General features: G+C 37.7%; 1 protein-coding gene across 7 annotated transcripts in view; it reads left to right on the top strand.

Annotated features, from left to right (window-relative positions):
• LOC126412234 (kinesin-like protein Klp61F) overlaps positions 1-18,406 on the top strand; it is a 298,109-nt gene that overhangs the window by 159,445 nt on the left and 120,258 nt on the right. For all 7 annotated transcript variants that reach the window (XM_050081728.1, XM_050081745.1, XM_050081762.1 and 4 more), the window contains 2 exons: positions 4,897-5,108; positions 17,167-17,321. In XM_050081728.1, the coding sequence (XP_049937685.1) occupies positions 4,897-5,108; positions 17,167-17,321 (367 nt within the window). The remainder of the gene's footprint in view (positions 1-4,896; positions 5,109-17,166; positions 17,322-18,406) is intronic.

The raw sequence follows: 18,406 nt of genomic DNA, 5'->3' as shown, positions 1-18,406 counted from the left end.
ATCTTTTCACTTTGTCCACCCATGTCATGAATGGTTTTCTTCAGAAATCATAGACTGTGGCCATGTTTTTCGATTTGGAGATAGCCTACGTCACCTGCTGAGGGATTGGTACCCTCAGTACTCTCTATATGTGGGGCTTCTGTGGCTGCCTGCGCTGTTTCCTTAAGGAATTTTTAAAAGACGTGAGTTTTCAAAGTATGTATGGGTTCTGCCTTGTTGGACAACTTTATCCAGGAAAACGGTGTGCCTTAGTGTTCCGCCCTGAGCATTGTCCTCTTTGCTATCGCCATTAACCCTGTAATGGTCTGTCTCCCGCTGGGCATCTCCGGCTCCCTTTTTGTTGATGAGTTTGCCACCAATGCCAATCTTCACGGATCTATCTCATTGGGTGACGTCTTCCATGATGTCTCGATTGTCTTTACTCATGGAACATTGACAATAGCTTTCATTTTTCCACTGACAAGATCAGTGCAATTGGTTTCTCCCACCATCTTTACATCTCGGGCCTGTTGTTCTTCCATTCATTGAAACTACGAAATTCCTGGGGCTCCCACTCAATGGGAAACTCTCTTGGTCTTACCACATGTCTTACCTGGCAGCCCACTGTACATGGTTTCTCAGTGTCGTATGTGTCTTCAGTGGTACTTCCTGGGGTGCACATCGAACCGTCCTCCTCTGTTTGTACCATTCCCTTGTTCTTTCGAAAATAAACTATGATAGGTTCTTTGTTTACGCATCTGCACATCTGTCCCTCTTATGCTGTCTCAGTACTATTCTCCATTGTGGCCTCCATTTGTCCACTGGCACCTTTTACACTGGCCTCATTGAGAGTCTGTATGGAGAAACTGCTGAACTACTGCTGTCCTAACATAGTGACTTTCTCCTCAGTTGATATGCATGCAGTTTGTCTGTCATGCGTGGCCACCCATCCTGTGCCACCTCCTTCGATGACTCCTTTGATTGCCAGTTGTGTCCCTCTTCTCTGTTACCTCCTGGAGTTTGCTTTCAGCTCTTGCTCCAGCAGATTAACTTCACGTTCCTTGCAACTTTCTTGGTGGGTGTGAATTCTTCACCACCTTTGCTTCATGAGGCAGCCCGTGTTCAGCTTGGCCTTCATTTGCTTCCTAAGGACACTACACCAGCATTGTTCTAGTGCCTTCAGTTTCATGATCCTCGCACAGAATTTCGCGATAGTATCTGTGTGTATGCTGATGGCTCTCAGACTGACCATGGTGTCGGCTGTGCCTTCGTTGTCAATTGTGTCATCTGCTCACTTTCCCTCAGCACTCTTCTGAGCCTCTATGCACTGTACATAGCCCATCCCTTAGTGCAACAGGTCCAGGAAAACTTTCACTTGCTCACCGTTGATGAAACCACTGTGATGTTTATGTGGATTCCTGATCATGTCAGTCTGACATTAAATGTGACTCCTGATACTGCTGCCAAGGCTGCAGTCCTTGTACTTCAGGCCACTAGTTCTTACATTCCCTCTGATGATCTCTGTGTTGTCATCTATCAGGAAGTGGTGTCACTTTCGCATCGCCATTTGTCCCTCCTTCATGGGAATAAGCCCTGGGTTATTGAGCCTCTCCAGCAGCTTGGACGACCTCCTCTCGGCCCTCCTTCCATGAAGAGGTCATTTTAACTAGGTTGCATATTGGTCACTGCCTTCTTAGCCATCACCATTTGTTAAGTGTCATTCTCCACCACTTTGTGCTCATTGTGCCCAATTTTTAACTGTCTGCCATTGCCTGATGGAATGCCCTTTTTTTGACTGTTTATGTTCCCATCTGGGTTTGCTGTCTGAGTTATCGGTCGTTCTAGTGAACGACGCCTGGGCTGTCAACCGCGTTTTAGTTTTTGTCCGTTGTAGCAATATGGCGAAGGCCATTCAATTTTTGGTTGTGGACCTCCATTTCTCTGTTGCATATTTTAGAGACCTTTCTCCACGTTCCTGTTTTTAGGTGTCTTCTCTTCTGTCATTGGGGATTGACGTGTAGTCTTTTTTAACTCATGTATTTGTCTTTGTTTTTCACAGTTTTGACATGGGCGTGTTTGATCCTAGTTGTTTTTGCGCCCTAAAACAAAACGGGGGAGAGACATGGAAGTCCTTACATTTTTGTCAACTTATGTCTTTATTTATCCTTGAGATCTCAAAATTTATCAGGGAAAAATGCTAAATCTTATCTGGAAATCAGGGAAACATCAAGGAATTTCACTTGGGGAAACTTGTGACAATCCTGTTACCTAATTCGATTTTTAAAATCCTAATCTACAACAAAATTTGATAAATATAATCCAACAACGTATAACTGAGCTGTTGAGAACATTTGTGGTGTAAGCAAAAAATGTAGTTTTGAGATATTTAAGGCTTTATTAGAAATGCTGTAAGTTTTTACATTTTGAATGTATCCAATTTTATTTGTTGCTACTTATAGTTTAAAGAGTAGTGTATTTTGTGATGTATTTTATTATGATTCATATTTAACAATTTTGGAGGGACCTCTCCCCCCATTTGTACCAGTAATGCTTTCAGTGTTTTCACAGGAACACATGTTTCAGTACTTATATCATCATAAAATTAACATATACCAATGTTGCCATCAACAAAATGTGTATTTAACATTAAGTGGAATAACTTTATTGAAAAGCTTTACAAATAGTATTAACAGAAGCATGCCCACTATACAATAACATACATAAACTGTAAAGACAATTTATTAAATATTGTAATAAAATTTAGCAGTTGCTTCTAAAATATGGGATTTTTAACTATTATTATGTTCCATTAAATGCCTGCAGGGTGGTGCATATTGACTTTATTTGAGTTCTTCCACTAAACGACTATCATCTTTCTTGTTCTACACTTTCAAGTTAAAATGTGTGAAACACAGATAGAATGTATGGTAAAGGTGTAACATGTCTTGTATCTTTGCATGGCTCAGGTCTAGTACGAGAATAGTTTCCGTTGCGTAAGCCGAGTAAATTCTTCTGTTTTCTTTTTTGTGTGTAAACAAAGTTCCTGAAATTCCACAAGTTCATTCAAACTCTTCTTGTAAAGCATGATGTAAGGCCTCTTTTTCTGTCAGCCAAGCCAGAAGTATTTTATGAAGGCTATAGAGCACAAATTTAAGGTCTAATCTGAATCCTTGTCTTGATAGCACTAAGAAGCTATGCTGGTATGCAGATTGTTTTTAGCTGCACCTGTCTTCTGCTGGTCCTTAAATGAATACACGCTTTTTAAATGGACCGTCCCAGTGAGAGCACTGCCAATAGCTACTTTCAAGCAGTAGCTTCATCCCATCAGTGGGTATCTAGTACCTTGTCAAAAGAATATAACTGAAATCTAATGACAGACCTGAGATCTCTATACAGTCGAAAAACAGCAATGGAAACTTGAGTGTACCACTCCATAAATTATCTCCCTTGATCTTTAGGTTACGAGGTTGCAAACTTTCAGTGGTATAGCTCAGATGTTTGTGAGTAAATATGACACTAGAAAGTCATGGGTGGAAAACAAATAACAGAAAGAGTAAAGATAACCACACATGAAATAACTGAACCATTAATCAGTTGAAAGGCATATAAACAAGACTTAAATTGTCACTATGCTTTAGGACAATTTCCTTCATCAGATGAAACTAATGAAAACATACACTTCCACACTGTTCTGGCCAGGACAATGTAGACCTGTCTTCTTTGTTTGTTAACTTTGAAGAATTTCATTGTTTGTAAGCTTAGCAAGAGCACCAATCTTGAATCTTGGATATGTACTTGCTGACCACTCATTGGTTCCACTTTATCAATAGGCTACACCATTTGGTTTTTTCTCTTCTAGTGGTGCGCAGTGGTACTGCAGTGTGGGAATGCATTGTGCACCAGAACTGCAGACTGCAAACAAACAAAGATTAATAACATAACTTCATTTTTTCGAGGTGATAATTGGAACATTAACTACCCCTCATATATTGTGAGTGGTTACCTTTACTCTTTTCATTAGCTGATTGTTTATTTTTCTCATTCACTAATTAATACCATCAAGTAATAAAACAACATTTTATTTCACCCTAAAAGCTAAGGTAAAGGTAGTTGCCTGGGGAGGCTTCTATCAAGTACATAGTTTACATGAAAAACATTTTCATGATCTTTCCACTTTTACCACTCAATTACGTTACTGGTTTGGAAAGGTATAAACTATACAGTATCTACCAAACTGTGGCCATCTTGGCCTTAATAGAAAGAAAATTGGGTGGGAGAATCATCGTCTTTATGTAATGTCTGTCCTTTTCATATTCACTAACAATTTGGTCATACATAAAGCTAAACTGTCCATGTTTTATACCTTATCTCTTAATTCTGTGTTCTTTGATAATTTTGTTTTGTTTCTTTTCTTTTTACAGTTTTGTATGGAGTAACAGGAGTAAATTCTTTTGTTGTTGATTTCTGCTTCATACACAGCACAAATGTGCAAACATGCTACATTTAGTGACACTGAAATTTCACATTATAAGCTGAACTTGTGTTTAATTTATAATACCTTGTTAGTGTTGCTTCAAGCAGTGTTTTTTTTTTCAAAATCTATAACTCAAAACAAGCTCCTACTCTGTGAGTGATTGGTGAAAGTTACTTATGACTCGTATATTCTCGTCCTATCTAGCCCAGTAATAGCTGTTAACTAAGTGAGAAACAACACATGATGTGCTTCCTCTGGTGTTCGATATAATACTAACAAATATCATGTGTTACATAGGATGGGACATTATGGTTAACATGCTGGAGGAGTATAGTCTTTGCTCATGCTATATGTATAGTTGACTTGAGAAATCTTCTATTGCCCTGTGAATGTGATTTGACCTTTCTTCCTATATTTAACTGAATTTTTTTTTTTTCCCCCAGAAATGATGTACTATTGTCAGAGTTACACATGGTAGATCTTGCAGGATCAGAAAGAGCAAAGAGAACAGGCACCTGTGGTGATGCTTTCCAGGAAGCTGTATGTATCAATAGAGGACTGCTGGAGCTGGGAAACGTAATTCAGAGCTTGTCATCAGGCCGTCATGGAAATCATGTTCCATATCGAAATTCTCTTCTCACTTCTGTGCTACATGGTTTGCTACAGAATTAAATGTCAATTATTTATGTTAAATTTAAGCATAAGTTCGGCAATGTATGGTAATTCTGCATATACTGTATAGAACTGTAAACTTTGCAACTTTGGACATTTTATGATGGTGCTTTTAATTCAGTCAGTAAGTTTATTATATATGTACTTATGAATCAAGGAAGCGAACAAAATTTGAGATTTGCAGCTAAAGTTACTTAGCCGATTTTTACCTATTTTTGTGGAATTTTTAAACAACTGTGTAATTTACTCTTTAGTTATCATTATGCGATAGTAATTATCATCCCCCCCCCCTAAATTTACAGTATGCAAATTGATTTTGCTTTTATAACAATACTGTAGAAACAGAAAAACTCATAAATGGAATACACGTTTATGAGCTTTGATTGTTAACGAAATGAATACATTTCCAGCTAAAAGCTCCTGTTTAACCGAAATAGATGGCACAGAAATTGCCTTGGCTGTCCCAAGCAGTGTGGTACACATGCAGCATAACATTACAATCTCAATTAATATACATTAGAAGACACAAATTTGTCCTTTACTCAACTGTTAAAAAAATCTTTAGTCGGCAGCTTGATATTCTGATGGCCAGTTAAGCACAAAATTCCTTTTAAAAGAACCACAGAGATCCGTAGACAAAAGTGGTATCTCATATTGCCCCCTCCATTTCCAGTGTCACAGAATACAATTCCCATAACAATAGAGCAATAATTACTATATAATCCTCAACAGTAATGTTAATGACTGACTATACTACTTAAGTATCTTTGAACAGACACTCATATTATCATTTTCCTTTCCATAAATTTTCTCAACTGGAGATAAGAACAACTACTCTTTCTGTAGAAACATTTCTTCTATATGCTTTCATAACTTTAACATCAGTCACATTTATATAATTAAAAAAAAGGGGGGGGGGAAAATAACGAGACATTTTATCATGAAACTTTCAAACAAACTCTTCAAATGACCATTTTCTCCAGTGTCTCACCCTTTTCTACTTTGCCAAATCCATTTGCAACTTTAGGTGACCAAGAAGCACTTATTACCTTTACGAATTTCTGTTGTAAAAATACATTCACTCTTTCTCTCATACAAACGGTTCCCGATGTCAGTGAATCTGTTAACATTGGGTACTTCAGTTATTTGTTATACCTTCAGCAAGTGATAACCATTTCACTTCCTTTGATTTATAGCTATTTCATATCACTGTCAGAACATGTTTGTTTAGGACAACTTTTCCTTTTCATTTGGGTGCTCTGAAGCTAAAAGCATCTCAAATTACAGTCAGTTTACTCCAAGCATTACATACATACTTCCGTTACCATCATCAGCTCCTCAGCTTAACATAACAAAAATATCGATCCAGGGAATTCACCTAACATCACTTCGTAACTCTTCTCCCACCACACATTATCTTTCTCCTAATTCATAAGAACTTTCTTTTGCTCCAAGGTATCCATGTTACTGATGTAAGTGACAAGTAAGTGACTTTATTCTTCCTGAAAAATGACAGTATAACATTGCCTCTATTCACTTAACAAACCTTTATTGTAATTTGCCAACCCTACTTGTTCATAAACTATTCTATCAGTTCTATAATCTTTCCATGCACTTGGCAACAATAAATAAAATGACCTCATATTAATGTTTTATTTTTAATACTTACACTAATTAAACTCGTTTCTTAAGACAGTCATCCCTCCAGTTAGTGCAGTTACTACAGACACCAGAATTACTTTCTATTATCCCCTCGGGTTTTGTAGTAGCCATCTTCTGTATTATAAAGCTGCCTCCAGCCCGACACTCCCTCTGCATTTATATACACTACACATAGAGCTTATACTGTATGAGATGGAAAAAAGAACAGAAAACACATTATGGATACATATATTAGCAAGAATGTTTGGTTCACTCTTTTCTCACCTGCCATTATATAAATTCACTTGCAATACATACAAAATTGTAATAAAAACTAAAATTTAAGGTGGCCATTGTTCGTATAGCCTGGCAGATATGATCGATTTGGTTTCCTAACCTTAATTGTAAAGTCACAACCATCCCATCATTATGGTATGTGCCACAAAATAGTTGTCATTGTTGTGGAGACAGTCATCTTCTTTTATATTCTTTTTTGAGTAGCTTGACAATTCACTCTCTCTTTATTGAGCAAGGTGGTGCAGTGGTTAGCACACTGGACTTACATTATGGAGGATGATGATTCAAGACCGCATCCGACCATCCTGATTTAAGTTTTCCGTCATTTCCTTACATCACTTCAGGCAAATGCTGGGATGGCTTCTTTGAAAAGGCGTGGCTGACTTCCTTCCACATCTTTCTCTAATCCGATGGAACTGATGACTTCGCTGTTTGGTGGAGCTCTCATTTGTCATCAGGTGAGCCGTATGAAAAGATTTCCATTGTGATTATGGTGGCACAATGTGTGTTAACAGACTTTGAACGAGAAATGGTAGTTCGAGCTAGACACATGGGACATTCCATTTTGGAATTCATTAGGGAATTCAGTATTCTGAGATCCACAGTGTCAAGAGTGTGTGGAGAATGTCACATCTGAGGCATCACCTCTCCCCAAAGTAACCCAGTGCCCAATGGCCTTCAGTTAACAACCGAGAGCAGTTGCATTTGCATAGAGTTGTCAGTGCTAACAGACAAGCAACAGAGTGTGGAATGACAACAAAAATCAATGTGAGACGTATAACAAACATATCATTTAAGACAGTGCAGCAAAATTTGGCATTGGTAGGCTATGGCAACAGACATCTGACTTAGGTAACTGTGTTAATGGTTTGATATTGCATGCAGTGCGTCTCCTGGACTTGTGATCATATTGGTTGGCCCCTAGATGACCGTAAAAATGAGGCCTGGTCAGATGAATCACAATTTCAGGTAGGCTTTGGGTGTGGCGCAGGTCCCACCAAGCCATGGACTCAAGTTGTCAACAAGGCACTGTGAATGCTTGTGGTGGCTCCATAATGGTGTAGGCTGTGTTTACATGGAATGGACTGGGTCCTCTGGTCAAACAGAACTGACCATTGACTGGAAGTGCTACTTGGAGACCAATTGCAGCCATTCATGGACTTCGTGTTCCCAAACAATGATGGAATTTTTATGGATGACAGTGCACCATGTCAAGAGGGCCACACTTTTTTGCAATTTGTTTGTAGAACATTCTGGATAGTTCAAGCTAATGATTTTGCCACCTAGATCATCCAACATGAAACCCATCGAACATTTATGGGGCATAATAGAGAGGTAAGCTTGTGCACAAGGTCCTGCACCAGCAACACAACCTTATGGATGGGTATAGATGCAGCATGGATTAATATTTCTGCATGGGACCTCCAGTGACTTGTTGAGTCCATGCCACTTTGAGTTGCTGCAGGATGCTGGGCAAAGGGAGGCCCAACATGATACTGGGAAGTATCCCATGACTTTTTGTCACCTAAGTGTATTACCACTTCAGGATGAGGGATTCTTAATATTATATATGGGTCTTTAAACAGTTGAAAGAATTTCTGTTTCCTTCCCATATTTATTGCTCTTATTAATCCTTTTAACATATACTGTCTCATCTGTCTTAAAGTTATTAACATTTGTTACATTCAATACTGGTTGTATTATTTATTGTGCACTGTTTCGTAATTTTTTCTAACAATTTCATTTATGGTTTCTTTTTCAAGTCATTCTATTCACAGATTCCTTTAATACTGGTTCACCTATTATTCCTCCCTTTACAATTTCTCAGGGTGCCATTCCTGTGCTAAAGTGTGGCAAATCTTTTAAAACGATTTCAAGTTGGGATATTAACTCTGGCCAGTGGGAATGTCGCTTCATACGATGTGTTCTTAGAAGCAACTTAACTGTTTCATCAACTTTTCAGATCAATTTGAGGTTTAGGAAATGGAGAGATTTCGGAAAAGTTGATCAGAACCACGGGTCAGGGGAGTCTTCTACTTTCATCCCTATTCCTTCACCGTCAACCCTTCTGCCAGAAGAAGGTGGCACTGGCTCAAAAACTTGCAAATTTCTACCCTTTTATGTGGTGTGCTCAAAAAGTAATGGGAATTTTTTTTTCTTAAAGAATCTTTATTTATTCACTAACATCAACTTTGTCGACTTCAAAGTAATTCCCCCTCAGATATAATAGACTTGTGCCAGCTTGTTTTCCAATCTTGGAAGTACTTCTAGAATTCACTTTTCATTGTGGTGTTCAGCTCCTTCAGCAACTCTGTTTTTATCTCATCAGTGGTCACAAAAAAAGTCCTTTCATGGTTCTCTTCAGCCTCAGGAATAGAAAGAAGTCACAGGAGGGTCATATCTGATGAATACAGTGGCTGAGACAATATAATGGTTTTTTTTTTTTTTTTTTTTTTTTTTTCCAAAAAATCACAAACAGGCAATGAGGTCTGAGTGGGAGCATTATTGTGAGGCAATTCCTGTAAATGTTTTTGCCACAGTTCTGGTTGTTTTCTTCACATTGGTTCAGGTAGTATTTCTTACTGATGCATGACCATAAGGTAAGAACTCTGCACTAACCCATCATAATCAAAGAAATCATTCAGCTGTTCCTGAGTGATGTCTACCTGACATAATTTATAGTCAAAATTGAACAGTTTGGGAACAAACTTTGCTGCTACATGTTTTATGCTCAAAACATCTGAAAAAATTGGCTTGGTATGAGCCAGAGGACATGCCAACATCATCAGAAACCTCTCTGATGGTGATACAGAAATTTTACAGAACCATTTTCTTTACTTCTTCCACAATGTCATCAGTGATTATGTGTTTGGATGTCCAAGGCAGTTGTCACCTACAACGTCTTATCTACCCTTTTTGAAACATTTATACCCTTGTAATCTCTTGTCTTACTCATAATAGATTTGCCAATAGTCACAGTCAATATTTCAAATTCAGTGCTGCAGTTTATTCCATTTTTCAAGCAAAATTTAATGCAGATTCTTTGATCCATCTTTTTTGTAAGTAAAAATTCGCTGAGCAGTTGAAAACATGTATAACCTTTTTGACTCTCAACAATAAACTAAATACCCAAAACAGCTGAAAATTCAAACATACATCTGGAACACATATATCAAGAAAAAAAAATTTTGAAAAGTGAATGTGTAAAGGCCACAAAATTAAGAAAATATCCATTACATTTCGATCACACTTCATATGTGTGTTCTCCTGCTGCCGGTAACTTTTTTACCTGGTTCTTTTGCGTTTCTCCCAACACTTTGGTACTTCACATTGATTTTGTACTTTCTCTTTCCGAACCCTGTTTTCGTGAATGCTACTGAACTGCTGGCTATTTAACAATTTTTCTGCATTGTGTCTTTATTAATTACTGACTTCTACAGCTGTTCCTAGTTGATTCAGAATTCTGATTTCTGCCTTTAGTGTTTTTTTGATGTTATCCTTTTTACTTTACTGTCAGCATCAGTAACCATTACTTTTCTTAAGGTCAAGTACTGTTCCATTGGAAACTTAGCAGTCAAGGCCCAATAAAATTCTCAGTGTCAAATCCGTCACTACTAACTTGGATTTCTGGATGTGAATTCCTCCTCAACCTTTTTCTTTTGGAACCTGTGGTTTGGTTGATGCTTGTACTTACATGCGTAGAATGTGCAAGTGCCTACACCATCTCATAAGGTGATCTGAAAACTCATAATTTCCGTAGATAGTTCGTTTGCCGTTTGCAGTAGTCAACTGGACTCACTGCTCAGTTCCAATCTGCCGTGCTGATTGTTCTTCCTCATTTGGCAGTAGTGCTTTGAGCTGAAAGATAGGCTGCTGTCAAACTAACATCACCAAATCAACAAACACCGAGACATCAGTCTAACTTATAGATTCTTCAACATAATAAACAATATTTTATGTTAACACCTTGCAGAACATCAATTTAATATTACAGTTGCCAGAGCAGACAATGCTCTGTATGTGACAGATCACCAGCCAAGGTCTAGATAGACACCACTTGGTATCCCTGCACAGGAAGAATCCGGTTGCACATTATCGTACACGGTGCTATTCCATGTGCTGAGCTCATCTCTGGTGCAGCACCAACACGGAATAAGGAGTAAGCGGCTCCAGATCACAGAGCAGGTGGTGATGTTTTAACACTTGTTTTGCTCCCCAGACATACAGCTTCCGTAGATTACTCCATCTCTACACAGTATTTCACACACAGTGAACTGTCTGTTCTCCTTTCCTAACTTCAGACATATTTTGTCAGCTAAGTTAAACCTTGAGTGTGACATGCTATTTCCCTGTGACACTACATATCCCGCCATGGAGGTGAAATATGTCGGAATCATTCATTTCTCTTGAGCTTGTAGTGCTTCTTGAATAACTTAACGCCTTTTTAATATTTTATTACTGATACTGACACTTTACACATGTCTTTTAATACTACTCATATTATTTTCTTTTGAGATCAAGAGGAAATAGAAACTTCATAATTCGATTTCAGTTTATTTTTTACAATATTTGTATACCTTTGCACATTTTTCAGAACATATATTTTTTTTAATTTATTTTTCTGGTACCTGTATGAGGAACCATATTCCAATTTTGGAACTTGTGTGAAAGTTTTCACTTACATTTCTTTACATCATAATATGTAACTCTTTTGTTATTCTCCTGCAAAAATTATCACTGCAATTAATACTGCTTTGTCGTTTGGATGGTGCTTTTGGAATAGTGTCTCTTAATTTCTTATAATAACCAAAATATTACCTACATTCAGAGAAGAAAATATTCCTGCATTATCCATGATACCTTATGGGTCAGTGTTCTATATCGAATCTGATTTACTCCCTACAGATCATCTTGTCCCTGAGTCCATCTTACCGAGGCATAGGTCATCTCAGCAGTGATTCCATTTAAACTTTTTTTTTAAGGCCTGCCCAGGTCATCCACCTAGGCTATTTACCACCTAATCTCCGTATGTATACACATTTTGCTGCCCTTAATACTACTTCGTGGAGCACCTTACCTCCTTGCATATATTGTTTTAATTTGGGTCTCATCCTCCTACATAACACTACCCTTAATTTCTTAAAAGATATTTCATGTTCTTTCTGCCAGTACCTTTACATTGTTCCTCTCCGTTGAGGTGTTCTGTGTTACCATCTTAACAATGGAGCTGCTTTGTAGTAATTTCATACCCTGTTTCTCCTGTTCAGTTAACTGTTATCTGCATATTTAAGATGTTAGCACAGCATTCACTTCCTTCTAAGAACCTGGCTTACTTTTGTAATGTTCCCTCCACTCTCTCCCCGTGCCCTACACAAAGATGATGTAGCTAACATCAAAAGCAACCTCAGTACAATAAGTGTTTTCTTGCTTGTATCTGTTAGTATTTACTTGTTAGTGTGTTTGAGTGTATGTGCAGGTGTGTTTGTACTCGCGTATTAGGCCTGTGTCCTCAAACAGCCATGTTTCCAAGCCACTAGTCTCAAGCCTGTTGTTTCTTCTGTTCACTGAGCCCCTATACAATATATTTAAAACCAACCCCACATATGCACATTGTATAAAAGATAAATAATAATGTCCTCATACGATGAGTGTGAAAGTTGGTGTCACACACTTGTCAAGACATTGTAATTGTAATGGTATTGCACTGTTGTAGATTTTCCCTGTAGTTAGAACTCAATTATCTTATTCTCCCTTTAATGTAGAGCATTACATGCTACCTGATATCCACAGGTATAAAATATATTTATATTTAATAAGGGTTATTCATCATTTTTCATTGCAGGTACATTTACAGTATTTCTTTATATGTTTCTTCTCAGTAATGTATTTTAAGTAATAAGATAGGACAGTAGAAGTATAGTGATTTGTTGATGAAAGAATATTAAGAGAGTGAAGAATCAGTGTAAGGAAAAGGAAAAGTTGAAGTAATGCATTGACTAACTTGGTGCCTTACATGCATTACAACACACAGACCATGTAAGGCCATGGTTTCCTTAAGGTTTCAATGAATTTACAATGTTCCACCTCCTGACCTCGGCCCCTAGACTTGTATTGTTTCCCAACATTTGGGCATCTGTTCTGTGGCGTCGACGTATCTTGATGTTACATTTATTGCTCTTACATTCTCTGTTTCCAGCATGATTGGATACAAACATATGTGATATTATGTTTTGTTGTTCCCACTTCCTTTTATTATTACATCATTGTGAAGCATTATTGACATTGGAGAAATTAGTTTCTTTTCTTTTCTGAAATCTGTTTGAGTGTCGGTTGTTCTCATGTTCCTTGTGAGATGTATTGTCCCTTCATATGAATTCCCCTCGCTTCATATTTGAAATATCTAAACCTCCAATAGAACATAAAAAGATTGTTTACTGTTGACCAACCTCAATACTATATTTATTTTCTAACAAAGTAAGGGGGTCTCCTCACGAGTACTTTTAGTAAGTATTTTCTCCAGTTGGTTGTTTAAATACTTCCCCCTGGTCAGATGTCACTATATATATTTCTAATAGCTACTTCAAGAATTGATAAAATATTTTGGGTCTAGTAGGTCCAAAGTTAATTTTTCCTATGCAGCCTCAGACCAATACTTTGTTTTAAAGATTTCCTGAAAGTCGTCCCTTGATCTGAATTCTTCTGAATGTGCTTTACCCCATTCAGCCACATCCCTGTCCGATAACTCAATGCAGGATTTACCTTTGTGGAATCTTCCCAACATTGAGGCAAGGGTTGTGACAATTAGGGAATTGCTTTGCCAAATTTGTGCTGCTCCCTAATTGAAGTTTCATTTGGTACCACAGTAGTATTCAATCTTATGCTTTTCTCTAGCTTCACCTTTTATTTTCTCTATTTCATCCCACAATTAATTAAATTCTTGTTCTGTCTTCAAAGCATCTTCCTCCAAATGAGATGTGTTACTGGAGATAAAATCTTATTCATGATATCTCTGATCAACTATAGCTTTCATTTTTTCCTCCAAACTAGTGTCCTTTTCAATCCCTAAAGTCTCTAGCCATTTTTGGATGTCTCTCACCTGGCCATGCACATTGCAGAATTGATGTTACTTGTTCTCATTCATTTGTAGTAAAGTATTGTTAAATTCTAGGAACTGTTCTCGTACCTTGTTCCTCACAAAACCACATTGTTTGTCCTTTCGTCTCCAGCCTCCCTTTTATATGAATCTAATGACTTTTGTAAGTCTAAAATTCTATTGTTTGTTTCTACTTTCTCTTGCCTCTATTTACTGATACGGATATGTAAACCGTTTACCAGCTTTTCTGAACTAGTCTTTGTATTTTCTATGCTAGCAAACACTTTTTTCTTTCACTCTTCAGTTAATTTGTGGTATTGTGTGTTATTTTGCTTAAAATGTCATGTATCAACTAATTTGTTAGTTCAAATAGTAAATCACAGAGGCCTATCAGTATTTATGATGCCATTTTACATATTATTATTGGCACATGAGCACAGATACACAATATACTCTTAAAGATTATGTTTTTGTGTAAACACAGACACTCCCACTCGCAGGGTCACTGTCATTTACAATTCAATTGCCTTTGTAAATAAGTTTTACGTGATACTATTGACTATCACAACATCCTGCTCAAACTACTAATAAAACTTTTTGTCACTTATCAGTGCACTGGATTTGTGGGCTGGACTGAAACAGCAGTGGGTCGTCTGGTGTTGGTGCCGTGGAGCAAAGTCTTAGTGGTCTCGTCGCATAGATTTCCCTGATGAATAATCAAAGCAGGGACACGTTTTCTTAGACAGCAAGCTGCTTGGTCGGCTGCTCTCGCTTTTTTGTTATCAGCAATTTGTGTTTCATCAACGGGTGCCATCACTCCTTTTTGTATTTTGTTGATAATTCACTGTAGTCAGATACATTTGCTTTTTCCCACTGCTAATAAACAATTTTTCATGACTTCGCTCTACCAAAGTAGATTTTTCTTTTCTTTTCTTTTCTAATTTTTTTAAATAGTCTTGTTAATGTCTGTTGTCAAGGGCAACCATTCTATTTTCGTCGCAAAATCTTTCTTGTTTTGCAATAGTCGCTCTCTTTCCACTGCTCTACTATAATTCACATCAGTCAGAGGGCGCCAAATGTGGTGTCCTAGTGGTTTGATTGGAGCTTGTACTTAAGTGTGTATTATGTGCAATTGTGTAAACAGTCTCATCAGGTGTTTTGAATACTCATGATATCTATAAGTAATTCGATAACCCTTTGCAGTAGTGGATCACCTGCTAGTTGTGCATGGATCTGTAAGAGTAGAACACTGACCAATAAGATATTATGAATAATGGAGAAGTATTTTCCTCTATGAATGAAGGTAATGTGTTGGTTCTTATAAGAAATTAATAAATGGTATTCTAAAATAGTACATCTGTTAGTGGATACCAGAAGTGAAGCTAGTATATTATCTTAGGGATTTTGTGTGGAAAATCAGGAAAAATAGAAATCTCATTCATTCACATTAACCAATGTTCACCTCATTCCAAAAGAAAACAGGTTGAGGAGAAATGCACATCCAGTTATCCGTGTTATTGGTAGTGGATTTTAAACTGAGAGTTTTATTGGGCCTTGACTGCTTGGTTTCCAATGGAGTAGTACTTAACCTTAAGAGAAGTAATGGATATTGGTACTAATGGCAAGGTACAAAGGATCACATTAAAAATAATAAATAGCACTTTTATTATTTCACTGACAAAAAAAAATCTAAAATCTTTTGATTAATATTTTAAAATTAATTTACATCTGACTACCTGAACTTAAATGATGTTTCTTGACCATTTGCTAATTTAAATATTTTTCTTTTTAACTGGACCTAAGAAAATTAACATGGGGTACTGGACCTCTACTTATTTATTATTCAAACTTTTATACATTGGTCGACAAGGTGTTGAATAATAGAAAACAACTTAATACCCCACTAATTCTTTTGCAAAGTCTGACCTACACTTCCTACCCAAAAAGAATAAAACAAAAATCAGAGCAAATCTTATAATGCTCTTCAACTTTTATTCCTGCCAGGGAGGAGAGAAGACTTCCTTTTTCAGGTTTGCCTTCTAACCTGCCCTCAGCTCTCCCACTGTCATTTTACACAATATTTTGTAATGTCTGAGAGGTGAAGTGCACTGTTTCCTACCTTACTGTGTATTAATATAAGAGTCTAGAATATGATACATAACTGTGCTTCAGGATGATTGCTCAGGATTAACACTTTTGAAATTTTTTTACCAAGATCCCCAGACAGGCAAAGGGGCAGTGATTTTATTCATTACATTAGTTGTAATAACAATGGCCTTCAAATTTAGTGGCCAGCTCTGGCTGGTTGCTTTTTTTCTGTGCAAGTGATGGCATTGATGTCTGACAGTATCTGTGGTCTACCTTCTCATTGCTAGATGACTGCAGTTGCCATGGCTCTTTTAACCAGTGTAATCCACATGCAACCACAGTATTGCAATCTCAGAATCTCATTTAATATTCATTATAAAACACACACACACACACACACACACACACACACACACACACACACACAAATTTGTCCTTTACACATTTCTTCAGGGTAGGGGGAGGGAGGTGAGCCGGAAATCTACACATTCTGATATATATATGTGTGTGTGTGTGTGTGTGTGTGTGTGTGTGTGTGTGTGTGTGTGTGTGTGTGTGTGCGCGCGCGTGTGCGGGGGGGGGGGGGGGGGGGGGGGGGGGGGATGTCTCACGGTCTCTTTTGCAGATAGAGCCCTACATGTCACTTGCAGTTGTCTACAACTTCATTATTCGCTTAAAGTGTACCTTCAAGCCTTGCATTTTAGGTGCAGCACCGATTATCGAATGTGTACAAATACAGTCTCCTAGGAGAGTTGTATATTGACATGTGGTTAAATTAGTTAATTAAATTTATTGTTGTTATTTTGTTTAGTAATGTTGGATATCCTGGGTTCATTTCCAGGATCAATTTATATTCCTTTGTAACAGTTCTTGTATTTATAAGTTTGTCATATAGTATTTTGTCTTTATCTTGCCGTTAAAGGCTCTTTACAGATTCATAATATGATTGCCATGATAGCGTGTGTAAGTCCTTCAGAACTTGACATGGCTGAGACTCTCAACACACTTCGTTTTGTTGAGAAATCCAAGAAGGTTATGCAGGCGATTGAGATAAATAAGGTTGTCCAACGCCACAAGGTAAATCCATAACAAGTTTTTATTCTGAACTTAATATAATAGAAAAATTTCTCACATGAGACATATTCCTAAATGATTTTTATTGTTATGATGGATTGGATATATAGGGGGAAGGCAAAGGATGGTGTGTGGCTCGGCATCGAATTGGTTGAGTGTCATACTACAAATCCACAGTTCTGGCATTCAGTCTCCAGTTCATCATAGGTTTTTTTCTTTTTCTTTTCTATTTTTTTCTCCTCTCTCACTTTATTGCTTTTTTTCACCCCAGGAAATGATGTGTATGTATAAAAAAATGTCAAGTTGCATTATGGTTCAGATTCCATGTTAAATTATGAGTCTTCTTATAACTGTGTGTGTCATTTCAAACATCTTAGGAAGGCAGCTGCATTCCATCTCCAATAGAACGTTCTGGTTGGAGACAGCTTGTAGTAAAGTAGAGAAATTGTAAATGCTGTTAAACTGCAATCCCATTATATATCTAAGTCTGAAGATGTCTGGTTACTTTTATTATTACTAATCAAACAGTGAGAAATCGAGGATGGAATGTAACAATATTATGAAAAGGAAGGTTGCCACTCACCCTTTAGTGGAGATGCTGAGTCGCAGATAGGCACAACAATAAGACTGAAAAAATAAATAAGCTTTCGTCCAACAAGGCTTTTGTCAAACGCACCCACCCACACACACACACACACACACACACACACACACACACACACACACACACACACACACACACACACACACAGCTGCAGTCTCTGCCAGCTGAAGGTACACTGTTAGCAGCAGCAGCAGTGAATGAAAGGAGTAGCAACAGGGTGGGGGTAAGGAGGGAGGCTGGGGCAGGAAGGAGGAGGGGTAGTAGGGTAGGGGGGACAATGAAGTGCTGCTGGGGATTGTGCAGGGACTAGGTGGAGAGAGTATAGTGTAGCTAGGCGCAGTTGGGAGGTTAGATGGATGGCAGAAGGAGGTGGTCGGGGGTGGGGGGGACGGGAGAGGTAGTGGAACAGGAGATAAGTAAAAAAATTGAGTGCGTTGGTGGAATGAGAGCTGTGTAATGCTGGATTAAGAAGAGGGTAGGTGCC

The sequence above is a fragment of the Schistocerca serialis genome, chromosome 1 (assembly GCF_023864345.2).
Source record: "Schistocerca serialis cubense isolate TAMUIC-IGC-003099 chromosome 1, iqSchSeri2.2, whole genome shotgun sequence".
In the NCBI taxonomy this organism is placed as follows: domain Eukaryota; kingdom Metazoa; phylum Arthropoda; class Insecta; order Orthoptera; family Acrididae; genus Schistocerca; species Schistocerca serialis.
Note: the sequence above shows the minus strand (reverse complement) of the source record. Positions and strands in the feature narration are given on the sequence as shown.